At 43.0% G+C, this 26,995-nt stretch overlaps 1 protein-coding gene across 1 annotated transcript in view; it reads right to left on the bottom strand.

Moving 5' to 3' along the window:
* Positions 1–1,743: 1,743 nt before the first annotated feature.
* The window catches only part of BCL2 (BCL2 apoptosis regulator), a gene marked incomplete at both ends in the record, with an annotated part of 89,128 nt that continues 63,876 nt past the window's right edge, over positions 1,744–26,995 (bottom strand). Inside the window, one exon of the mRNA XM_082015442.1 lies at positions 1,744–1,878. Within this exon, the coding sequence (XP_081871568.1) occupies positions 1,744–1,878 (135 nt within the window). The remainder of the gene's footprint in view (positions 1,879–26,995) is intronic.

The raw sequence follows: 26,995 nt of genomic DNA on the forward strand, positions 1-26,995 counted from the left end.
CCCAAGTTAATGGAGATATTTTGCATATAATGCCACAAAGTTATTCGACTAAAATCTTGAGGTTGAATCTACAGTTTATTCACTGTATTTTTTTCACCCTTAGAGCACTTACATATCGTGTGGTACGTTTTATCCGGAGCTTTGCAACCTTTTCTTTTTATGTCTGGACGTCCATTTACCCACAAATCCCAGATTTCAAAAGCATCATAGAAAAAATAGGAGCGCTTAAACATTTGAAGCTGGACATTTCCATGCCTTGGAGCAGCCTGTGGGACACGCTTCAGACTCTGCGGCTTCGTCGGGACTCCTGGCCCCCTCCGAGCGCACGGAAAGCCTCGCTTTAAAATGCATTGACACACCTGGTTTCAGAACACAGGTCTGTTTATAAAACTGTATACTGAGTATTCTGCATTAATTTTACTTGAGTTGCATTTTGTTACATGAGCAGATGACTTCACCCCCCCCTTTGTCCTCCACCCTATTTTCACTTGAAACGACAGCAGGCACCTGTGTGATCAAGGTGTCAAAGAGTCTCTGTCCAAGGAGAGGATTTGGAGTTTCTTCATCATCTTTTCTTCTGTAGACAGTCTTAGGAAATTATTAGCGTGAAATAACGTTGAGGGTGAGGGGGCAGGAGGATAAAGCTCATTTTCTTTTCCTGTTATGAAAATGAACTTGATTTTGGTGTCCAGTTTGATAAACAAGGATAGTCAGAGCTAATCTGTAACTCAGCTGAGGTCTGCTTCTTGCCAAATAAAATTAAGATCTTTTTCAACTTTCAGGGATTTAGAGACCGCATCTAATTGGTTTCAAACCCCTGGAGGAACTCAGTAAGTAAACAGGATTAGTTGCAGATATGAGCCCACTAAAGTGGGACACAGGTCAGGTCTTCAGACTCCAGCTCTGCTCTGTCGAAGCAGGCACTTAAGGTCCCCTGATGTTTCTGTGTCAGTAGCCGCAAAAAAAACGTTTTACTGCTGAGAAAATCATTGGAATGGCAATTTCCTGCAAGCCCCAAAGACTTAACTTCACACTTCTATTAAAAAAAAGTATTTCAGTTGACATGTATTAGGGTATTGTGATTATGACGTGATGGCACAACTGGTAACTTGAAAACGCATGTTTACAAGGCATAGGCAATCGTATTTCCAACTGTTCTCCTGTAGGGATAGCCAGGTGTCCTTCAAGAAGTTGCCGTCTTGACTCCACGTGCGTACCATGTTGAATCGTTTACTCCGTCAGTTCTTGCCAGCAGGACACTGTGAGAACTTAGTTCACGCTGACCTTGTCTTTCAGATCCCTCCCAGCTATCCGGAAAATGCAAGGAAAATCAACACAATTACGTAGACTTTAGCAGCTCAAGTAACTGCCCTGGTAAGTGTAAGCAGGTAGGTCTCTGTCAGTATATTTGCTCTTCGGACATAAAATAATCCAGCCAGCTGCATTAATTAAAAAAAGAACCTAAAAGACTTCGGGGCTCATTAAAGTTAAGAATAACAACATGATGTGATGACAGATACAACTTGCAGAGTTTCTGAAAATAGCAGGTTAAAATGTAAATATCTTTTAATAAATAATTTTCCTGCAATGTAAAAATAAATGATATTTCCTTTGGCAGTAATAGCTGATTTAATCTTTAGCTGGGAAGTTGTTTTGCTCATAAAATATCATTGTGCTACAGAAAAAAAAATATTATTTTGTTGTTTTGAAAGACTTTTGTAATCCATGATAAACGGGGTGACTCTACTTATGTCCGAGATAAGCGCCAAGAGTGATGCAAGCTCCCACCAGAACCAGACTCAGGATAGTCTTCAGAGAGATCCAGGAGAAATCGAACAAAGGCCTCATACTGTTGCCATACAACTCCACGAAGGCATCCTAGAAAGGGAAATAACGGAATATCAGAATGGCAGTAACTTTTTGAGAGAGGGAGGGCAACTTCTTCAAGCTCAGTGGTCGTGAAGCAATCACGCTGGCACAGAATAAGTAATAAGCTCCCATTTTTGGTAGAAGTTAACATTGTCTATTTTTGTTACAGTGACTTTAGCTGTTCTGTAATGTTACTATGCCAGGAGGTAATCTGCCTTCTATAAATGCATATATATTATGATTTACAGCAGGAATTAAGGAGAGAAAGGTCTCTATTACTAATATAAACCTTCCAGCCAAGTTAATTTTCCATAAATTATGTAGTTAAATTGACCTCCATCATTAGCCATCTCTCGTTATTGTCAGAATAAGAGCGTTTGTGGTTTTACCACGAGAGGGCGTTTAAGGTTTTTTAATATTTTGCCATTTTGACTCCTGTTCAGTAGACACTGAGTGAGACTCAAATAAATAATAGGTATTTACTTCCAAAATACATTATGACCTTAAGTAATATTGGTGCATATTGTAGGTAAGGGTGGATGTCAGTAGGTAAGAGTCGGTAATAGAATAGCTATAGGCTTTGGGCAACAGATTGACCTGAAAATACATCTGCCTCCTGCTATTTCTCAATGCTTGTTCCTCCAGGCAATAATTTTCAAACTTGGGTTTCCAAAGGTATATTCTTAAGTGAAAGCAGCTTAACCTTTGGGGGAAATGCTTTAATGCAAACTCTTCATTCTGGAGAAAATTTGGCGACTTTTGCTTAGCTGCCTGGTTTTTGAAATAGACATTTGCAAACTCTGGCCTTAATACTCTGCTGTGCTGCTGCAGAGCTGAAAAAGCACACTCAGTTTGCTATGCAGCTCTTTGGAAAGCTGCTTTTATTTCTCCTTAAGGCTATGAAGTAACACAATATTCTAAAACGTTACAGACTGGGCTAAATCCTATTGTCGCCCAGGCAGACTCACTGACTTCCATGGGAGCTTTGTCTGTATAGGGAGTTCAAGATCAGGCCTTATAAAAATACAAGGGTAAAGTTCAACACTTGGTGATATTACTATGGGTGGAAAAGAGAGGAAATGAAAAAAACAAAACCATGGAAATGCAAGACATGTGAAAACATTTTAACGTTAAGATTTCCATGGTTTCTTTCTGTGGGGAAGGTCTCATATACATTCTATACATTCGTGACAGCTGATGTATACACAGTATCGTATAAAAATGACCATGTTTTGTGCCTCCCTTCTATCCCAGGTTAGGGACATTCCTCCCAATTTATCTGGGAGACCACTTCTAATTTGGTCTAATTTGGTAGAGCTCCTGGTATTGGGTATGAAGATGGACGGAGGGAGGGTTACAGTGAAACTTGAAGACAAGGCAAAAGTACGGCATAACCTATGGCTCAAAAGAGAAATGTTAACAAAAAATGTGCAGCATGCAGTACTTTTTTGTCCGGGATTATTACAACAATAACATGAACCCAACCTAATGGTGTCTGCACTATATATTACAAGTAGCTCTTTATGATCATTCCCCCTCCCCTTCTCAAACATCCTGATTAGGCCTATTTCCGAAGCTTGTTTGAACAGCCTGTCACTATTTGTTTAAGTTTCAAACCTGTTTTAAATAAACACATGTCCATTTTATGTACTAAAACAAGGGGGGGGGGGAAGTATGACCCATTGCTGAAAACTATTTTAGCACAAAGAGAACCCTAAGCAGAATCTCAACTGTTTCATAAGGTTTGTCTCCTTCTGTAAACCCATGTATTTGTCACTGGATTTTTGTCGCCTAAACCGGTCTGTTTAAAATAAGAGAATCTCTGCTAAAACAAATAAGATTAGGAACATTGCTTGAAACACTTGATGTCCTCTGAAAAGTACTCTTTATAATGAAAGCAAGGGTCTCCTTGGCAAACAGACTGAGGCAAGTTCTGGCTTGGTCAACCTTTCTGGAAGTCTTACACAATTGGAAAGAAAATAGTTGCAGGCCTTGCTTTTAAGACGTACCTATTCAAAATTTAATGGAAAGTTATATCCTGGATGTAAAATTATATCAGGGCAGTTAAAAATTATATGGAAAAGAACTCTTCATTCAGCTCTGTAAGTTTTTAAAAAGTAATTTCTTAAGAAGCTTTTATTAAGTCAAATCATTCCATTGCTGGTTTACTACGCAACTTTACGTCGGCTGTTTCTGTGAAGCAAGAAAGGTGGCAGCGGGGAAGGGAAAGATGCTCTGCCTAAGCTCCTCTTAGCACCCAAGCACCCGAGATGCCTGCCTCACCTACCTGGGCTTGACTGGCAGGCCAGGAGGATTGCCCCGAGGGCAGTCCTCGCTGCCCTCTTGCCTGTTGAACTACATGCAGGGAGGACATAGCACGTTCCTGGCCGGAGTTCCCGGGATTTGCAGGGAGCCCAGGGCCAAAGTGGAGTTTGTCACCCTCGGAGGATTAGAAAGCGTAAGAGTGCACCGAGTCAGGGCAGTCTCAAAACAAAGCATCCAGATCGCACTACCCCTCTCTTCCGCTGGCCCGGATTCGGCAGCTCTGATCCAAGAAACAAATGTCATCGTTAATTACAGCGGCATTCTTTGCTTGCGCATTGAGCCGAGTTTGTTCAGTCTCGGTCCTTTCGCAAGTCAGCCTTCACCCCTGCGTGAGAGGCAAGGCATAGCTTCTCAGCCGCAGAGGAGTGCAGACGTCCCACGGGCCGAGCCCAGCGAAGCATTACGGATCTGACGGCTCCTTGCTGGAAACACGGAGGGAGAAGGCAGTTTCAGCCTGGCACTTCTCTAACTGAGGGGGAGGTGGGGAGAGCAAACACGAGGAAGCAAAGGCTTCCTTTTTCTACCTGAATCAAACAGCTGGTGAGGAAGTGACTTTATTTCCCTCGTTATCATTGGGTTGACAGGATATCCTCTTGAGCCACATTGTATTGAATGAAGAGCTGGTGAGACTTCCATTTTACTGAACGGGAATTGCCTTGCGGCTATTTTACGCTGCCCTCTCCGTGACTCCAAAACAAACAAACAAACAAACACACACTAGCTCCCGGCTTTTGAAGAAACCTGCACAGGTCTGAACCAGGCAGCTTTGCCAGCCAGGATGGGGCAGGAGAGGGAACGGCATAAGCTCTGGTGCCAAGGTTTAGCAGTTGAATGACTTTTCCCTTGCCCCTGCCTCCATACGAACAACATCATTTCTCATAAAAGCTTTCGTTCCCGAATGGTAACTCGTTTCAGAAAGAGTGTGGGGAGGGAGGGAGCAGAGAGAGCTGGTTAAGTCGTCCCATGTTTTCTATGCAGTGAAACCTCATTAAAATGTCATCTTGAAGCTAACGAGAAAAGTTCTTGGAACACAAAAAACAGAGAAATCTGTAGCTGTTCTTTTCCCAAAGAGTTTATGGGTCTTTTATGCGAGCCTAAGTTGTGAGTACATGCAAATAAGGACAGCTCAGACCTTGACTGTGTTGTGCCGAGGCGTGGTGTTTCACGAGGTCGGTATCTTTAGAGAGGCCGATATCTTTTTACACCTGGGAGTGCCGACACGCTGGCAGTCCAGTCAGGTGCACGTTACCAAATTATAATGGGAACGAAAAGAAGGTGTCACCACACAAGGGAACCTGCCTGGGGAGTGGCTTTGGCACATGCACCCCGATCAAATCCCCGTCCAGACTTTTTTTTCCCCCTCACCTTTGGGTGTATTCTGAATTCTCTGTTTCCACAATGCCCAACATAGTCTTAGGTCTGCAGCTGATGTGTGAGTTGCTGGCTGCATAACCCTTTTGTTTCTCCAGTGATATCTGAGGTTTCTGACTTCGGACAAAACTGCTTCTCATCACAGTGGCCGTGCCTAACTTCTTTGTTCCTTGTCCCTGCTATCTATTTGTATAAATTCTTGCATCAGTGAGCCTGTGATCTTGGGGGCGTATCTTGCAGGTCCTAGTCTTGCCAGGCTCTCAATGAAGTCTGTGTGAATGGAAATATTATTTGCATAAGGCTGACTAAACATGGCACTCGGCTGGAGACATCTAAGGAGCAGGGACTAATCTGGCTTAGGTCTGTTCATGAAAACTGATGCATATGCTTAGAAATATATAAATGTGAGTAGTTATAATAACAGGGATGACTATTCCTCCTGTCCACGCTCCCAGAGAGTGACCCAGCTGGCAGGCAGATTTCCTCCGGACCTCTGCGAGATGAAGGACAAATCCAGGCTTTGAGGAGTGACCAAACCATCTCTTTAAACACTGAATTTGTAAGGTGTTGATCATTCAGCTTGCATGGAAACCCATGCCATGTTCAGACTAGGCTGCATTCTTGTTAAACCAAGTCAGCATGAGAAATGTTTCAGTAATTTAGTCTTGGCGTCTCTACTTAATTCAGTTAGACGTGGCTCTGCAATATGCAGAAGCCCAGACCTAGTGGAGGCTGCCTTGTTTTCTTATTCCTGGAAAGGCCCACACTAAAATGAGGTATTTCTGGCATCAGTGTAACAGCTGTAATGTCACTACAGCAGCTAGCTGGTAGTATTTAACGGGTGCCACTTCTAAGGGAGCAGTATTAGCATTAATGAGAGAAAGAAGGCAAGAAGGCCTTCGGACAAAATCCTCGACGTTCAAACAACATGGTCAAAGCTGCTCGACTCGATCCTTCACAGTTTTCTTTTCTGATCTTTTGTGGGTTGATAATCCTATTCAACTAATTCGCTATTTGTTTGCATCAATATTTAGCAGTCTTAGTTTTATTTTCCGAAAGTACCCTACTTAGGTAGAGTTGTGTGTAACTCGTACCTAGAAAACAAATGTGTCCCTGCACATATTTTCATTAATCTCAGTTGCACCGAGAACCGTTCAGTTTTAGGTCACCTTCTTCTCTTTCTCTCAAATTTATCAAACCCATTCCAGAGAGTTTACATTCACGTACAACAGTGAACTTTGCAAACATTCATTTATGGATTTGTGGATCACTTCGGAGGAGAGAACAAGTGTCACAGAGTTTCTGGGGGGGGACTCATCTCATCCTGTAACATAGCTCTTGCACCTGCATCCTCTGAAAAGAAACTACGTGCATTCGGACCCATGTCAAATCTTCAGAATGACTTTAAAATGAAAATAATGACAAAATGGGTCTGAATGACAATGCAGGCCTGTTTTTCTCAAAAACGTGTCTGAATTCTCCGTCTTGCTCGTAAATTACTTTCAATATGAGTGCCCTTACACTGGAAATAGCCTACCTAATTTAAAAGCCCAAAGCTGAAGATTTGGCTGCAGCGGGTACGGTGGTAGTAGAGGGAAATGTGAAGACATCCCCCGTTACGTTCCCTGCCTGCTCCAGCTGCCCGTGGTGCTCTCAGGCCGCTGCAAAAGAGTTAAATCACGTAACTGCCTGAAAAATGGGAACCGAAAGTAGCTGCTTGTAGAAATGCTCGAAGGGCTGTGGCACAGCATTTGTCATTAAGACCATGGAGGGTTTTATTTAACGGGGACATCCAGCCGTGCCGGGCTCGAGGCATGGGCATTAGCGGAGGTGGAGAGGGGAAGGCAAGGCAGCAAGGCCGTCAGTCTCATGAGGAGAGCCTGGCTCGGGGTGGCCTTGGCCAGAAAAGGCAGAGTGCGCACGTGAACGAGGCGGGTGAAATCAAACCAGTCTGAGCCAGTTGCCCCATTGGCTGAACCACGAGGGACCAGTCATGCATTTTTCTGCTTCTTGTTTTAACATCCCTCAGGGAAACACTCCATCCCGTGTTTGTTGTCTCAACAACCCTTTGTTGACCCGAGTCCCTTTGGCTTGACTGACTCCCACTCGGCCTTGAGCAAGAGTGACGCAGAGCTGGAGCAGCAGCCTCAGTGCTCCTTGGTGCTCCCGCGGCAACAGGTCATGCAGAGCCACCGGCACCTTCTGAAGAAGTGCCACCCGCTCCTCGCATGACCTGAAGCAGGCTCTTGGTTTTTTCCCTAAATCTTGTGACAATCAACTGATTTACAGGGGGAATGAGACAACACAGCTAACCTGATATTGAAGTAACCTCACGATAAATCTGCAATTTAATGAATAAGCACAAAAACCTCTTATGCTGTAGACTTCAACGGACAGTTACACTTCTACCAGCAGCCACCTGGAAAATATGAATTTGTGCATGTGTTTTCTTTGGCAGCCTACCCCTCATTAGCAGCCCAAACCATTTCTGCTCACCTGCAAAAGCCTTATTTGAGGCAGAGAAGAGGCAGCATTTTTTGGTCACTGCTTTCTCTTGCCACTTCCTAAGTCAGCCCTTGGGTGCTGTACCCCACCGGGTACGCTGTGTGTCAGCGTTAGCGTTAGGGGAGGCAGACATGTCCTGGCTGTCCGGCAGCCTGCTGGAGTGAGCTGCAAGGCCCCCCCTTCCAACATGGTGCACACAAGAGTGGAGGCCTCTCGGTGGCTTGTTCATCATTTCACAGCTAAGTGATAATGGGAACTTAAAATAAGAGGAAGTTCCTGGTCTGCATCTGCTCAGAAGAGATTGGTTTTGGTCTGGGTGCCTCTCCTCCACTCCTCCTTTTTGTCCTTTCTGTCCTGTTCACTATGTGCGCAAAAGCACAAGGCTTGGGAGACAAATGGAGGGTGAAGGAGTGGGGAAAGAAATGAGGAGAGTCTATGTAGACTGAGGCAAGTGGGAATTTAGACAAAATGAACTGTCAGTTGGGTTGATGGTTGGACTTGATCTTAGAGGTCTTTTCCAACCTTAATGATTCTGTGATTCTGTGATTCTGTCTAAATAGCACAGGTGAAAACTGCCTGTGGCCACCATGAGCTGAATCCTACTCTCAAGCCAAGATAGCTTTATGAGTTGCCTTGCCCTGTGGGAGGGTCATAGGTTAGGGCTGGCTGGTAAATCTTGAACTTTATGGCTCACCCAGAAAGTCTTTTGCAAGTTTTATCAGGTAAAAGCTAACAGGGACCATACGAAAAAACAAGGAAGAGTCGGAGTGTAAGAATACAATTCGCAAACAGAATGAAGGACTTTGCTTTGTTATTCAAAACAGCTCTTAAATTAATTTGCATACACAGTTGTAATCCATTAACTATGGCCATTAGATTTATTCAAATGCCACCATGCAAAACCAAAATATGAAGACTTAATAAAATGCAAACTACCTCTGCCCCTCTACCTCCAAAACCAACAACCAAAACAAACAACAGACATCCTACAGGAGAAGTAGGATCCTACTCCCATCCAAAAGCAAGTTCCACTGGGATCTTTGAAAGCGACACACCTCCTACCCATATGTATACTTTAATTCCTCTGTAAAAAGAACTTAAATTTTGCTGATACAAGAAAGGGCACAAATTCTCTGTGTTTCTTTTTAGCAGGAGTCTTTAAAACTGAAAAAATGTTAGAGACTAGTAGCAGGAGAAAAAGGGTTATTCTGTACTTCAGGGGCTTTGCTGGTGTCAGTGTTCTGGACAAATCCCTCGATGGAGACATGGGTTATACCAGTTGAAGGAGTCTGCCAGCATGGTTGAAGCACCTCCCAAACAATGTGAGTTATACTGGCAAAAGGACTCCTCTATTTGGTGTACATCTACGTAAGTCTACATAGTGGGGAAGGGAATCATGCCAAAATAGTTATCTTTTTAGGCTAGGGATGTGATTTTTTCCCCATGAGATAGTTATGCTGGCCAGACTTTGTCATGTAGACCCTAGGAACTTTTATTTGCAAAATAAGACTGTAATTTATTTTAACCAGATGTTCAGCACTAATCTGTGTCTGTGCATTCACAGTACACTCCAAGTAATTTTTACTGTGAAAGACATATACCTTGGACACCGGTAAGATTTTAAAAACATAACGCTCAAACCTTAAGGCTGTGGTGGGCTCATTTTTCCTTTTTGGTGGTGATGTGTAGTTCCCAATGAAGTAAGCTGGTGTTGTAAGTATTGAGTTTTGCTCCTATCAATCAGATAGGATTGCTCCTATCAATCAGATCCTCTACAGGTCCTGTAAGGCAGAAGGCTCAGCTCTCTCATCTATCAGACATTCACATCAATTGCTGGAGCAAGTCATGCAGTCCCTTACAACCTAATGGTTGCTGGGAGTGTAGAGTGAGAGCTGAGGTGACCTCGGATCTCTCTTTTTCGCTAAAGAGCAGGAGGTACGAGTGCCAGTCCTTTGAAACAACAAAACCCTCTTTGTTTTCTTCCATGCCTGGTGTTTCTGAGAGGAGGCAGGAGCTGGTTCTGCTACAGGACAATGATCATCAGAGTGGTCACATAGCTGTCACTGGAGCCTGAAGTACCTACCACTATCAACAAGTTACACATCCACATCCTTGGGAACAGCTGAAATACAGCTTAGCCTGCATTCCTATGGCCAGTCATTCAAAACAGAAACTAAAGGATTTGGTTAACTGCTGCTTTTTTTTTCATAAGCCTGCATGTCCTTGCAGATCATTCACAAAGGGCTGAGCATTTATATTTCCTGTTGACATCCTTTGAAAGGGAGAATGCCAATGGAAATTGGATCTTTTAATGAACAATTTCTGTGGACAGCAAGTCAGATGAAAATTCATGAAGGATTTAAATCTATCATTGTGACCTTGAACTAACAGCACGAGGAAGGAGAAGGCCATTAACTTAAGCAGGAAAGACTGGCAATTACTTCAAGTGTTGAGTGTTTCCAAGTGAGTAGAAATTTCATGCAGAAATTTAGATACTCAAAGGAAAGAATAAAAAACAAAATCGGGAATATGAGCCAAGAAAAAATAAATGCATTACCTATGAAATTAGTGCTTGAAAGCTCTCCCATTTTCTAAAATAAATAAGACCCCACTGACTGGAAATTGCAGATCAAAATTAATATAAGGCCCTAAACCTAGCCATTTACTTTTTTTTAATACTTCTAAGCACAGATGGGTCTACATGGCAGAGTGCAGTTCCATGGAGAGGACAAAAGCACTGACCTTGCACTGAACAAGACAACTCAGGGGCAGGTATAGGGGTGTAAGCACTATAGGTATATTAGACCAGTACTCCAAGAGGGCTAACGATTCCTGCTGTGAAACTAGCGCAACCACTGTTTAGAGGCAGCTCAAGGATCCCTGTGCAGCGCTGTGCTGTGTTGTGTAGATGTGCCCTGAGGCACTACCGGAGGAAAAATGATGGATCCTGCTGCACACAGAGCCTTACAGCACTGCCTTCCCCGTACAGCAATGTGCGAGTGACTCTGGCATCAGCTGAAAGGCCAGTCTCTCTTGCCTAGTCACGTCAAAGTAGCCTCAAGAATTTCATTAAAGCATTAATCTGCAATTGAAGAGCTGCCCTTGCTTAAGAGCCAGAGGAAGCGATTACAAGAGCTAAGGGATTCACGTGTGGTAGAAGGAGAGGGACTAGATCTGGAAGTAGGCACAGCAATCATCTAGAGGATGACCACAAATAACTCCTGTATGCAACCACCTCCTGCGTCTGTCTCTCTTTGGGTGATGACCTGTGCCCATCTTGATGCTCTTTTCATTGGAGTCCTGCCATTGCTATCAACCCTCTTCTTCTCCCCCAGATCTTCCATCACCAGTATCTGCTGCTTCTACCCCTGAGTGGGAAGGCACAAGGAGGGTTTCCATCAGTTTTCCATCAGTAGGGGCCTCCTCCACAGGGTAAGTCTCAGCTGGCAATTTATGGCTGGAATCTAATGTGTAAGTGACATAACCCACCCAGGAGCCGCCTTCAGAACCTCCTATAATTAACTGTTGCTGCTGTAAGTTTAGACAAACCCAGGAAATCACATGCAAAATTCTGTCTGATTTACTATCTAATCTTCTTCTATCTATGTTCTTATACCACACACATTGCTGTGGTATCTAAGCATCTTGGTGCCTGGATGCAATTCAGTTAAACCCTTTTCAAGCTAGCAGTCTAAGCTGTAGTCCTGACACTTCTCCTACATGCAGCCAACTGTTTTGCTATGAGCAAACTGTGAAGAAGCTTCTTCAAAGGCTCCCTGAACGTACCAGCTTCTCTTGTCTTCCTTTCCCAGATAATGTAAGGTTGGGAAACTTGCCAAGCATCACGCTAAACTGAAAGAGATGTTCAAATTGCAGTGAGTACAGGAGCCAAGGGAGCCCAGTCTGCCAGAATGTTATTGTAGCGTTCTGAAGAAGCTCACAGCATTAAGACTTTGTTTTGTTGTGTGCCTGTCCGTCTGTCTAGGAGATGCTCCACTGGAGGCCAGAAAGTCATTGCTTCCTCAATACTAAATACAAGTGTCTCGACCAGTTACAAACTATTTGTTAGCTTCAAACTTTTGAGTCAGTTTTCTTTCTTTTTCTTTTAAGATTGGAGGTGTTTGATCCTGTCATTGCTGTCACTTGAAACAGAACTTCTGCTTTCAAGAGGATTTTAGATATACCTTTTTCTGATGACCGTACAAGAGAAGCAAGAACACAGAAAAGGATTGGCCGTCAAAAAGGTGATGAAAAGAAGCTGTATTATTTCTGGATGAGAAATACTAGATATGCTTTTGATTGATTCAAGCCCAAGTAAGGAAAGAGAAAAGTTCAGAACTTATCTGCACTTTAACAGTAAAGAAGCAATCCTCCCCACAGGAGGAACCATTTATACTGATATCAAAGTGTATTCTGACTCATTAACTGAAATATGTTCTGCTGGTGGAAGAGAGTTATATGAGCAAGATTTTGTCTACATAAGGGTTTGCACCAATATAATTTATATCCATAAAAAAAGTCAGATGCATAACCGACATGGGTGTACAGTGGAGTGCAAACCAGGCATGAAACATGGGGGAAAATTTGCAGGCCAATGTTTTGGGCTGTGTTTGGGTTTACAAATTTGTGTTTTCAAAATTCCTGTATGTCTATAATGAGAGCAGTTAAAACAACAACAAAAAAACAAGCTAGAGCAACACAAGCATGAAGAAACTAAAAGAAAACCAAAGCCCCTTTCCTTTTTCTGGCTACTTATTCCCACAGCTTTAGCCATAGAGTTGGTAGGGGGGAGGGGAAGAAGCTGCACTGAGCCTGTGATCACGGCATTAAGTTGATTTGACTATTAGAAAACTTTAATTTAAATGTTCCCCACGGGGTTTCTGGTATTTATTTCCTTATTTACTTCTTGAGCCTATTTAATACTTTGACCTGAAGGGAGAAAACTTTGCACAAGCAAGAGGATTAAAGGTTCAAATTAGTTAAAGATGAAACAAATCTATTGATTCATTAAAGCCCGATGTTTTCAGTGTCACCAGTGATACTATCATATATTAAACTGTTAATATGCTTGGAGTGCAGAGAAAAGACATTTTCAGCATAGGTTACAGACGGCTTTTGATTGGAAACAACACATTGTTCCTTGGCATCCTTTTTGCCTAACATTTTCTGTCCCATCCAAATGGCCCTCCCATGTATCTAAGAACCACGGGAGGGTTAGTGAGTCTCTTGTCATGCCTGCCTGACCCTGTACATTGGTTTTAGTCTAATTTTGTCATCTTTGTCTACTCCGAAATTGTATCTCTTAACTTGCACCCCTTTCATTCTTTGGTTTTTTTGCATGCTTTTTTCATGTGCTCGCTTTCCTCCTCATGTGTGTTTCTTCAGCTGTTCCTTGTGTGATTCTTTCTTTCTATGGCTGTGTAACCTTTCATTCATCATCTCCGTTTTCACTATCCATTTTCACGCATCCAGTACTACCTTGCACAGTTTCCGCAAAGCATTTGTGTGTACACAAGTTGTGCCTTTCCGTGCCAGTATATTGCTATTCCTGTCTATAGAGTTGAAGTTAGCGGAGACAAATACATGATTGTCATCGTGCCAGCTAATCGTGCTTGAGCTGTGGTCCCAGAAGGTTTTGACTGCAGCTGGCTGCCACAATGCTGAGTGCAGCCTAGGTGGATGTAATTGGCAAGTCACCATGGGCATTGTGCCAAGGGGACTCTTCAAGGTTGTGTTGTGACACAGTGGTAGCTTGCAGTGAAGACTAGCCCTGCCTAGTACTCAGTGAAACTCCAACAGCCGTTTTGTGGCTCGAATAAACCTAAGTTGAGGTGGTGTTCCTCTAGAAGCAAGCAGGCTTGGGTAGGAGTGTTTGAAACAAGGTTTGGTAAAAACACTGGCTGCGTCTGGTTTGCTGTGAAGCCAACGTAAAACTGTGCTTGGAAAGCAGGAATACCTGGGCGCTGTACAGCTGTAGTTCAGCACTGCTCAGTGAATCCTAGTATGTGGAAGGCGCAGCACATCTGTGTGTTTTATCAAGAAGCTGGTGGCTGCTGAGCCATATGAGAAGCTCTCTGAAGGCTTTCAGGCTCCCGTGAGGAGAAGCAGCTCATAAAGCTGTATTTAGTACTTCTCCTCTGGCCAATTTGTAAGGATAGATTTAGGAGGAGAAAGATGAAGTTGCTCTTTGTTGAATTTCTTAGATACTAAAATATGTACTTATGTCACAGTTTTCAAAGAAAACAAAATAGCATCACCTCGAAGAGATGAAAGGTATGATCCATGAACATAGGAGCTGCTATACTGAATTTGCCTTGTGGTCCACCTAGATGTTAAGACTTGGTGAGTCAGCTACGATCAGTTTGTGATTAACACCCGAGTTAAGACTAGTTTCTTCCTTTTGTGTGTCACTTTTCCAAGATGTTGTTGTGTCAGGTGTCAAGAAATCTCTCTTGTAATTTGCGTGCCTCCTGATCCATTTGGCCAAGAATAGGGGAGTAGCCAAAGTCCCTATTACCACAATTTTGTTAGCAGTTGGAGTTCAACATTGCACACTCAATTTCCTTCTCTTAAGCTAGATATTAGCAACAAAGACCTGCTAATGTCTTTACTTTCCACAAGTTGTTAAAATGCTTTGGAATTTCTAGCTTAGCATTTATTTATTTGTCTTCAGAGATTCAATTGCATAGTCCTTCCCACTTAAAGTTCAGCTAAATAATGTTCATGTTATCCTTCTATATAGCGGTATCTCCTCTGCCTCTGTGGCCCAGTCTTTCTTTCTTGAATATTTGGTAGGTAGATAATGATGCTGTGCCATGACATTGCCCTTACTGCCCGTTATTACTGAAATCATCCTCCATGGCAAAATACTTTGATTTTTTTTTTTGCTTTTAAGCTTGTTACATTTGTCAAAATACTCACACTTATTCAACTCCTTTTTCTGATACCTTCCCAGTTTTACTGAATTCCCTTTTATGCATTTACCAAAATTACGACTCTCCGATGGTTGTAATTGGCATCATGTTCTCTGAATTCACAAGATGCTGCCATATAGACAGATGTCTTTAATAGATATATCGGACTAATACGTTCCCCAGATTCTCATAACTTCTGGCTTATTTGCAAGATCTACTTCTGTTCTGATCCTCTCTGTTTTCTAGGCTGTCCTTTCCCCAGAAGGTTGCCTCACTCTCTATCTAACTAAAACGTCTTCTTGCACAGTCTTTTCTGGCCACACTCAGAACTGGCATAGGTCTCACTGCCTCATCAGGCTTGCATATGAAACTGGGAACAACTGAGTCAAAGCTGTTAGCCTTGTCTTGGACCCAGAGTTTTCTATCTAGCCAAATGATGTTAGTTCCGAGACAGTCTCTCCTCTTACTCCCTGCTAAGAAAAGCTCATCCAGTGTCTCATGATATCCATTGTTTTGGCTGAAATTAAGAAGCTTGCTGGCTTCATGTTCCTCACAACTGCATTCCTGGGGACAACTGGGGGCATTTGTCATGCTGGTCTCATTCTGACTGGTGGCAAAAGCCATCTTCAAATGCAAAGAATTGCATTTTCTGCCAGAGAAGGGTGATCTGAGCCTCCACTCTGTAGCTGGGCTTCCCTTCCATCACGAGGCTGGTTTCTTACAGCATTGGCCAGGCTTGCCTAGGAGCCACCCTTCCCCTCCCAGATGGCCTTTCAGCTTCTGAGCTTCCTCAATTTCTCACAGACATTTGTGGGATTTCAGAACATCTGAAAGTAAAGAAGCAGAAGCTTTGAAAGAATAAAGGATCCTTCACAGGAGGTAAGATATTTTAACCAGTTCCCTACTCAAAATAAGAGTTACTATCTTTTTATCTACTTACTTAGGTTTTAATAAAATGGTGGGCTTTTGGTTGGGCAAGCAACTGTCAGTACTGTATTGCCCAAGGGAGTTCTTTCTCAGTCTCACTAGCATGTATCCCATTTCCCTAAATCTTAAAAAAAAAAAAGCTTTCAAGTTAGATTCCTAAACACATGAGTAGGCATCAAAATGAACAGACCGAGTTTGACAGTGGGGACGTCCTGCCTTGGTTGTCTGAAGTTAGGGAGGTGCCAAGCTTTGAAAGCCGTGTGCCAAGTAATACGTTACAAAGCTACAGTTGGAATAGGGACAGGGGTAGTTAAATTCCTGATCCCATTTCTAAAATTTTAATATTATGCATTAATAATAATTGCATTCATAATAATTTAATTTAAATTGTTGGGATTTAGAAAATATTTTATGAAAATTGTGTTTGAATTTTCTGCACTATTTATTTGGCAGGGATCAGAGTGAAGCAATGAGACCACAAGCATGGAAAAAACTTTTCCATAGGGAGGGCAGTGGAATTAGCCATGATAGTAAGTAACCAACCAACTGAACAAGTTGTCCACTGAAGAATGAGTGACAGGGACAGAGAATGTAGGTGTTGAGAGTCATCACTCCTGGTCCTCAATGTACAAGAAATAGAGGGATTTCAATTACATGAGGAATGACAGGAAATTCACAGCTGAAGAGAACATACATTTGCACAGGATCCACAATTAGACCATTTTATTATTTAAATTATTTAAATTAGATTATTGCTACAGGATGCTCAGAAGACAGTTTAGCAAGATTCAAAGAATAATTAAATATTTCTATAGTAAACAACAGCTGCTAACAGTTATTCCAAAATAATAGCAATAATAGTAGCAGTAGTAATAATGATTGTAACAGTAACAATAACAACAACAACAACAACAATAATAATAATAGTAATGGTGGAAGCCTTATACTTGAAGGATTAAATCAATCTCCGAATTCTTGGGATTAGTGTGCGGTTTTCATGGGAACTGTGCAGGACAGGGCGAAGGATGAGAGAGAGAAGAGATTATCCTAAATCCGCCTCTCGTGGCACTTCTTTGCCTTCATCTGAAGCAGGTGGTGCTGAGCACAGGCACAGTCTGTGCTGGACGGATCATGATTTCGGTGAAGAAGAGCTGGGGAGTTTTGTGTCCTTCAGTGTATTACAAAGATTTTTTCTAAACTTTTTAGTGTTCATCTAACTAAAAAAGACTTTGAGACAAAACGCATGGATCCCTAAAATAAGATTTGTATAGAAATTTTAAAAAATTAGCAACAGAGTACCTTTAACTTAAGAAAGAAATAGAATTTGTCTTTTTATCTGGAAAACTAATGTGACTATTTAGTATTCAAAAAAATGCTGGAAGTTAAATGCTAGTCATAATAAAAGGTTAAGAAAAGAAGTTCAAGACAGATGTTTAAAATGAGAAAGTTCTTTAATCTTATAAGGAACATTTTCATAAAATATGTAATGAAAACTAAAAAGTAAACAGAATAAAAATTCGCTTTTGTCCATGTGCTTTATCCAAAAGGAAGGAATAGTAATTAAACATATGGCAGCAACATAAAGGGAGGATGCTGTATCAACAACAACAACAAAAAAAAGATAGCCATGTTCCTTATTTAACTGAAAATAAAGCTAAACAACCTGCTAACGATGCCAAATCTAAACCTGTGCCAGGGTATAAAATGCTAGTGTTCACGTAGTGCTGCCTTCACGCCTTTGCCCAGCTACAGACGACTGTGACAGTTAGTTGTGTTTTTTTTAATTGCATTAACTGCGGCGGGGGAGCAGGCTCTCCCAGGCTGCTCTGAGGACCATCCCTGGCCACCTGGAGAGGCGTCCCTGCACCGTGCTGGGCTGGGGCGGCCGCTGGCAGAGAGAGGCCACAAGAGCTACAGCTGATGGCCACGGGGCAGATAAGGCTCCACCAAGCCTCAGATGGGCAACCAGACCCCGTGGCTGGACCCAGCGGCAGAGAGGCAGCCTGAGTGCAGGTGTCCTCATGGAGGGCCACCCATAGGAGCAGGGCCCCAGACTGTCTCCCTGAGTGTGATCGTGCTGCAGAAGACAACAAAGCCACGCTGAAGTCTGGAAGGCTGTATCGGTCTTTGCTTCTTCTCTACTCTCTCTAGAGGACTCCTCAGTTTATTTTTATTTTTCATCCTTCCTTGAATCTCTCTCATTTCCTCCCCTTCTTAATTATACATCACTGTATTATATATTTTTAGATGGGAGTACGTGTCATTTTTAATGACATCAAATTGCATTCACGGAAGAGAATCCAGCATACACACCTGTAGTGTGCCACGGGTAATGTAGCGGTGTCTTTCTCACGGTCAGCCGTGCTTCCCAAACTCCCCTCCCCCCTACCCGAGTACTTTCACTCACGTCTTTTCAGACCACTAACTAACCACTGTCAATCACCCTTCGCGACCCGTCCCACCACTTTCGCTCTCAGTCATTGGCCCACTGCCGTGACTCTCTCAGGATGCACCTCACCAAACCACCACAGGCGCCCACCCCTTCTTACTCACCTCCCAAACCCTTTCATGCGGGCAGGGAATCCAACAGCAGCTCAGCTAGAGCTGCCGGCACTGTGGTAAATACAGAAAATTCAAAGCAAGAGAGAGAGGAGATGACTGGGTGATACGGGCACTAGGTGGGAACTTCCTTAGTCAGAAGATCTAGCGGGTATGACTGTCTTGGAGGGACTGGGGAGTGCAGGAAACCCATCTGTTTGAAGCACTTCTGCAATGCAACAACTACACCCAGAGGCAGGTCCCTTTACATTCGGTGAATACAATGATGGAGAGAGACGCTCTTCCAGAAGGTGATTCAGAGAAGCAGCAGTCTAATGTGGCTGTCCCCAAGCTGCCCTCTGGGGGAACCTCTCGCCCCCGCTGCTGAGTGTATAGGGAAAGTCCTTGCCCACACACCCGGGTGAGAATGCCTCATTTCACCTCTGCACCGCCGTGCGTCACCTGTGGATGGTGGTAACGAGGTGCTTGCCTGGGGCCTGCGGAGGAGTGTTCCTGGAAGGTGGGTGCTACAGCAGCTGTGGAGGATCTCCTGCAGCGGGAAGTTACCACTGTCTCTGCGTGTGCACAGAGCTGGGAAGTCCCCCACAAAGAGGTCGTCCTTGCCCGCTCAGATCAAGGATCTTCTCTCTGTTACTCCTGTAGCAAGGGTCATGGTATCTCCCTTTGGGAATCGCGTACCACGGCAAGTCAATTTTATCTGTGTTTATCTTAAGTGGGTTTATATTCCTGCATTCGTTTGCTGCAGTAAAAGAAAGACTGCCATTTGCATTTGCATATCTTCTCAGGTTTTGAGTGGAAAATGAAAACAAGAAGAAATTTCTCAACTTGCTCTTCAACCTGAACGTTGCTTATCTTTTCTTTCGGCCTCCTATTGAATGAAATATTGTTTCAAGCTAAGGGAGGCACTATTTGACAGAACAAAAGATATCTCTCCACACCTGTCAAGTTAAAGAGTAACTGGAAGGTACTATATTCGGATCTATTATCTTACCTAAGTATTATGCAGAATCCAAACATACTTTTCTCTGTAAATAAATCTAAAGGCTAAACATTGGAGATATATATTTATATACATATGTGTATTATATTATATATGTGTGTATATATACAATATGTGTGCATATATGTATAATGCTGAATGGTTTGAACAACTAAGTGAAAAATCAAGACCCATGTAAAGAAATTAAATTTAATATTCCATTACTGTTTTCCCAGCTAATGACCATCCTCTAAAATTATCTGGTTCATTAGTAGAGTAAGTCCACCATTGAGTGGTTACAGAGCAATATATCCATCTTGGACGTCGTAAAGGCCGAGTGCTGGAGCCTGCACTTTCCTTAAGCACCTGCTTCATCCACAGCCTTGATGTCAGCAGAAAGAGTTACCCGGTTTTCATTTGACTTTGGTCAGGTCCTTGACGTGCTACACTGAACTTTCCCACAGTTCACGGAAAAACCTCCCATATGTGAAGAGGACCCCAGAGCTAAGCGTGTTGTGTTACCAGGGGTATGAGGGTAATACCTGCCCAGAGACCTGGAAAAGAATGGTCTGGACCATGCCCTGAGGGTTTCGGTTACGAGGTTCACTTAACCCAAAAAGCCTGCTGCTGCAGGCGGCCATAGAAGTTTCGTTTCTCTTCCCTGATTCTTCCTATCTTTACAGACATCACAGAGACACTGTGCGTAATACAGGTTCATTTGAGCTTTCCGCTCGGAACTGTGACCTGACCCCACACCACCAAACAGCCGATCTCATCCCAGCTAGAAGATGCCTGTGTGAGATCTTACAGTTCTTGTCTTTCACAAATACTTCTTAGCCCCTTCTATTGCCAACTAAATCTCCCTATTGTGAAGCCAAGAATTAGAGCAGCATCTTCTATGTCTACATGTTCCCTAGACTGATAAAATGCTCGGTATATATTAAGAATATAAGTGTGCTCAGACCATTCACAACACACAATGAATGTACAATTCAATTAACTAATGCAATTCATATTTCATTAGGACAGAAGCTGTTTGTGACCTTAAACGGACAACAATTTCATGACAGCATAGCGGAATTTTAATTAGACAGGAAAATAACAAAGACAAATGAAACAGAGGGAAAACGCGCTGCCTGGCAGAATTGTTCCAAAGAACTTCAAAACAAAAGATGCAGTTGTTTTAAGTCCTTCTCCTCCTTCCCCCTTACTAATGATGCAGAGAACAAAACGTTATTGCCTTTCTTTGATTAACCATTTGTAAAGAAGGCTATCTCAGCATTTGTGTTACGCACCTGGTAAGGCACCGACAGGCACAGGAAAGAGAAATGCAAGGGCATGGTTCACCTTTTGTTTATGGGTATCTCAGTGAAAAGCAGCTCCCCTAAGAAGAATCATTTTTATATCAGTTTTTCAAATTTGTTTCAAAGGCCCAAATACTGGGCCCTAAAATCATTTGTGTAGGAAAGCGGTAAAGCAGCAACAACAAGAGATATGATTAATAAAATTAATTGTTTGTATGATTAGTACAGAGTAACACACAAAAACACAGTACATAAAGGACTGTGATTAAAGTAAAGAAGGGTTCCAATGTTAAGCTGCGATTGCTGTAATATTTCTTTTTGTGATAATCTTAAGAAAATGAGGAGAGATTAATAAGGTTAGTTATTACGGTCCTGTAGTAATTTCATCCTCAATCCAAAGCATTACCATCTACGCTGACCCCTATGTGAGAAAAATGGCTCCCTACAGCCTGTAATTCAGTTTCATTATTTAAGTAAGTATTGCCAGAACTGTGTCTTGTATTACAGAAACATAAAAGGACGAGATCCTTTGGTTTTTAAATAGGACATTTAAAGAGACAACAGAAGGATGAAACTACCAGATCAGAGTTCATGGTCTGCAAAACATGTTCCCTTCCCCCTGCCCCTCCAGGACTATGACTTTTGTTTTTAAGATAATATCAGTAAATAAATTTTGTACAAAGCTGGCCAGACTTTGTATTAAAAGAAAGATGCTGTATAGGAAGCAATCAGATGTGTAGCAAGATGTGTCTGCTTAATCAGGATATTTGTTGAACTGGGTCAGTAACAGGATGGTTATTTGTTCCTGGCCAGTGGGTGGCAATGGCAGCAAATGGCTTATAGTAGACAAGGATTGATTTTGATAAACATGTCCAGATGGGTATGATTTAAATCAGTAAATATATTGCTTTGAATAAAGAGATATTTTAAAATTAATTTAAAACCAATGTTTACATCTACCAGTCACTAGATGCTACCTATACATTCTTAAAATAATATTTAAACCAGGAATATAATCAGTAAAGAAAAAGGAAAATAGCTTTGTCTTCTCTGATCCTAACACCTCTGATGTTTTTCTTCTTTATGATATATTAGATCAAAGCCCTGTTGTCTGTATATTAATATTATTTAGTAGTGCTTTTCTCAAACTTACTGTGAGCTGAAGCCAGTTTTACTGGAACAGATGAAGTTACTTTATTGGCAGTATTGTCAAATAACTTTTTAATGCAATGAAAGCATCAAAACAGTACAGCTGCTAAATGAGAGAGATCATAAAAAGGGAGTTTCCAGAACTCACTGATATTAGCTGCTCACCCATACATTCCCTTCCTCTCAAGTTTCAAGATGAGATTATTATAAAAAAAGGCTGATTTGTCAAAAAAAAAAAAAAAAAGAAACTGTCTGAACAAATCTGCAAATAAACCAGCTTGGGGGAATTCCCACGTCTGTGTCTGACCTCCACAATCAAAATAAGGCATCCTCAACCCGATAAAAGATTTTGTTATTTTTTTAGTACTTAACTCTTCACCCGATCGGGTATCTGACGGCGCAGCTCACGCTTCAGGAAAGCTGTGCTTTAACTGTGGTCAACCCAGCCCATGCCAGACCCCTCGCAGGCCAGAGGGGTGACTGCTCGGGGACAAGCAGTGCTGCGGGGACCAGGGTGGTGGCCACCACTGGCCACAGCGGCAGCGTCTCGCCTGGCCCCTGAGCGCCGTGTTGAGTGCCCACACCATGGAGGAGCGGGGCCCAGGCTATTTATTTGTAATGAGTACCGTTGTGCAGCCAAATTGCTCTGTACGGCTTCCTTTTTATTTTTTTTCCTGTTAAGTTTTTTGGCTTGGCTGATGGAGGACAGGGAGGAAATGCATCCCAGCAAAACTGCCTCTCTTCGGACTTGTGGGGGCCTCATTCCAGTCTGCTTGCTGGCCTTGGGCTGACCATGTTAGAGACACTGTGCTGTGATGATTTTTTTTTTTCCCCCTACACTTAAATTTATCAATTTGATGCCAGATTTTTTTGGTTCTCTTACAACACTGCAGTTTTGGAGTCACTCCGCGGCCGTGCTGGGTTCTGCTCTGCACTGCCAGTGATGCCACTGACGGCTTTTAGATAGAAGGAAACTGAGGCTAAAGAGCAGAGAATATTTCTCGCCACATATTGTTCTCAGAGGCTATTTCTGGCACACAGGAAGGACTCACAAAATCACCATGACACTTACTTTAGCTAATTCCATACGTGACTCGAAGTATCCCAGAGGTGTGCATCAATCCGCGGAGAACTGATGGCAAATTTCGTTCCCTGGTTAGACGTAGAAATAGAAGTATGACACTCTAGGGGCTGCCTGGAAGTGCTTTCTTATAAACAGCAGGGAAAACAGCCTTCAAACGATACATGGGAATATTAACGGGAGTGGGTCCAAATATTGTATTCTAAAATGAACACTTTGATAATCATAACAATGTGGTTTGAAAAGCATCACTTTAAAAGGTCAGCTATACCACCCTCTGACTGCACATTGAAAGCATAGCGGATATATTGAGTCATACATATTGTTCATTGTCATTTGCATTTGGTGAAATCCCTGCATTTTACCCAATTTAGTAAGCAAGCACCGCCTTGGGCTCCCTTGGCAATACTCGCCTCTAAACGCAGTTACTGTTTGTTGCGCTAAAACAACATCTCATCCCATCCCGCACCAGTAAATCACTCTTCGGCCTTTTGATCAATGTTTTTCTTTTCAAGCCTGTGAGTCATTTTGCATTAATGGAAAGAGAGGGAGCGGCACGCTAGAGCAATGTGGGTATTTTGAGATTCACCTCTGGGATACTTTTGTGCGTGTTGTTCTGAACAAAACGAGCAGCTGTATCAGTTTGCAGATAGCCACTAGCGCATCGCAAGAGCTACCTTCGCATTTCCGTGGATAAAGACCAGCTTAATTCTACAAACACCATGTAGAATCGCCGGGCTACGTGTCATGAAAAGGCCTTACCGAAGTCAAGCACGCTTTTTGCATTACAGCCTTTCTTTAAAACTGTCCCCAGGATTTGACCTCATGGCCTTTTCCTTATTTTTTGCACATCGCCTATCACTGGTAGGGACTGTTCAACTTTCCAATTGTCATGTGAGTGGTATTTCCAACCAGAATGCGGCGGAAGCTGTCCGCACCCTTCCGGGGGCTACACCTGAAGAGTAAGCAAATTTTGTGGGTGTTTAAACCTTTTTTTATTTTCTATGAGCAATGTAAAAATGACTCATTTGTGCTTCAGCTGGAATGTATAGTTGGTAAACACCAGTGGGGAGCAATGGTATTTCTAGATTTGTAAATAAAAACAGTCCGTACTGTCATGACTCTTTGGTCCTGTTACGGATGTGAGTTCTTGGTGGGAAGGGCAGGGGCTCAGCCCGTGCAGCTGGACAGGCCTGGTAGCTACAGCCACTGGTGGCTGGCAGGGGAACCAAGAGCTGTCTAGCAACAGGGAGACTGAGAGGAAAGGAACGGAGATACCTTCCCATCGTATCAGTAATAGAGGCTTCCAAACCATTTTTTTGGGGGGGAAAAAAATATCCCCCTCACAGAGATGCATGGATACACAAAGCAACACGGAGACTAATCTAAAGACTGCTGAAAGCAAAGGAAGACACCAGTCATGGACCTCCTGGATTGACCTCTGCATGGAGGATAGTCAAAACACATGCCCCTACCACGCACACACTATTTTAAAACTAGTCGGTTTGCTGACTGAAGGAGAATTCAGACTGAATTGTATAAAAGCACATATATACTGTGCAGAAACTGCTCAGGAGAGAAGTCACCTCAAAGTGCATTTATAAAACCTAATGCTTTTATAGTGCCCATGAAATCATAATGTTGTTTGTAAGGATTCAATGAATACTCTCCACCCAAGAAGGCATGCAAGTCATATGCCTTCTCCTTGATATGGACACAATGCTCAGAGGATTTCATTTAGACCCCCAACCCAAGATGCACAAGCAATTCAGATGGAAAATTTGGAACAGGAACCCTCTGACTTGCTCCTTCTCCCCATCAGCCACCAGAAGGAGTGCAAGGGAGTCTTGCTGGGGAAAAAGGCTGAATGTCATTTATGGATCCTTCCCATTTTCCTAGTTTTGTGGGATCAGGGCAAGCTGAGCTGCCATGCCCAGCTCTCTGGTCCCCACAGTTATTGCCCATTGACTCCTCAGTCCCCACTAAGGCTGCAGGTCATGCAGCTCCACATTGCTCCCCTGCTGCTGGGCCACGCAAGTTTCTTTTAGATTCAGCACATCCCTCCAGTGATGCCTGTTTGGAGTTACCCCGCTGATGAGTAATAGTGTGTAAAAATCAATTACAGTCATATTCATAGCCGCCTGCTACTTAAAATGTTAACGATGGGGAAACTTGCCCTACAAGAATGAGGATGGGGGCAAACTTTTATTAGCCCCACATGGGCTTTTATCTGTTTTAAATATTACATTGTCCCAGGGAAAGAAGTGCCATTGTTAACAGTATTGGAGGCAGTCAGCTGCACTCAATTTAAAATTAAAAGGGGAAGCAAAAATAAATGAAAAGGAAAAAAAAAGGGTCTGCCTGACGCACTGCAGTATGGCAGGCTATGGTAACTTGCCCCAGAAACTTTTTATTGAATCCAGCCCTTCAGTACAAAAGAATTCGTTAACCGCTTCATGATGTAAAGTCTGCGGAAGACATTACACTCGCTGGCCAACGCAAGGCTGTTCCCGTACGCCGTAAGCATTGCCTTCACTGATCAGCGTTGAGCCCAGGGTTGCATCCACGAGTTCATATTATCAAGTCATGTGCAAAAATGGTGCGTCCCTGGTTCTGACTCAAGGCCACGCCACGTCCCTGCCCAAGGTAACGCCGCTGAAGTCGGGACTGGTAGAGCTCAGCTTAGGCAAAGGCACAGGCTTGGGGTGTTAAGTGCAAAGCTGGTGTTTAAACTCAGCTGGTGATGGGGCTCTCAGGGGCTGAACTTCCTCCCCCACTCTGCATGAAGATGGCACAGGAGACCCCTTCTCCTGCCTTCCCCAGCGCATCGCCTGTGCCGCACACGTGGTGCGTGGATGGCACAGAAACCTCTGTGCCGACTGTAGGCACCAGCCTGATCCTGCATGGCTGGGTACACCTACCCTTGGGGCAGTGCAGGATCCACTCCAATAAAGTTATCCCAGTGTGAAAACTAGCAGAACCAGATGTCTTCTGCATGAAAAATAATACAACATGAATGTAATCTCTCTTACCAGAGGAACCTCACGTTTGAAAATGTTCTTTTACTGGGCTTGAAAAGGCTGGGGGCAAGAGAAGCAAGTGTGACTCTGGAAACTGCTAGTATCTTCACATCGATCTGAGATTTCCATTCACCATCATACATTTTCCAGTTTGCACTTCACTGACTCACGCGGTGCTGAAAGAGACGCAGCCGTGGATGTTTATTATATTTATCGACCAGGTGGCCCTAACTCCCCGTATTACACGCGCTGCCTTCTATTCATCACGCTGACTTAATGAACAGAGAGGCTGGCGGATGTCAAACAGCCAGCCAGGAGAAACAAAGGAGAAGCCAGGCACAGTGTCATCCAGCTTGAACCAGCCCAATGGTACCTTTCACGCGGCCGCATCCGTTCCGCTCCCCTGCAATACCGGTGTGAATGAACCAGAGCCATTGCCAAGCAAACAGATAAGATTCTGGAGGAACTGATCAATATATTTAGATAAGGTGTAACAAGAATACGTAGCAACCTGCCCCTTTCTCTGTGCTTGGTACAGGGGAGAGGAGAGGAAAATAAAAATCCCTGTACTGGCTGCTTCAGGTTGAATTCTTCTCTTTGACATTATGGTTAATTGACACCAGCGTAACCATGGAGTTAGCCTAAGTTCAGGATAACGTGGTGGCTTTATTAAGAAACTCAAGCACAGAAATAAAGTCGGAAAGTCCTAGGTCTCCTCGGCAAATTAATTCTTTCAACTCAGCTCAGCCACCTGCACTTTCACGTACACTGTTTTTACAGAGAAGTTGTTGGAAGTTTAAAAATAATTCAAAATATGTTAGTCATGCTTGAAATGGCCAAACGAAGATTAGAGAAAAGCTGCAAAAAACCCCCCGACAGCTTAACTGAACATGAGGTGACATTAAAGGGTATGTAAATATCTATATGTAATTTTATAGCAGTATGCTATATATTGTACTTTTTTTTGCTCACACAATGGTTTCAGTGCTCAT

The sequence above is a fragment of the Phaethon aethereus genome (genome assembly GCF_964289735.1).
Source record: "Phaethon aethereus genome assembly, chromosome: 2".
In the NCBI taxonomy this organism is placed as follows: Eukaryota; Metazoa; Chordata; class Aves; order Phaethontiformes; family Phaethontidae; genus Phaethon; species Phaethon aethereus.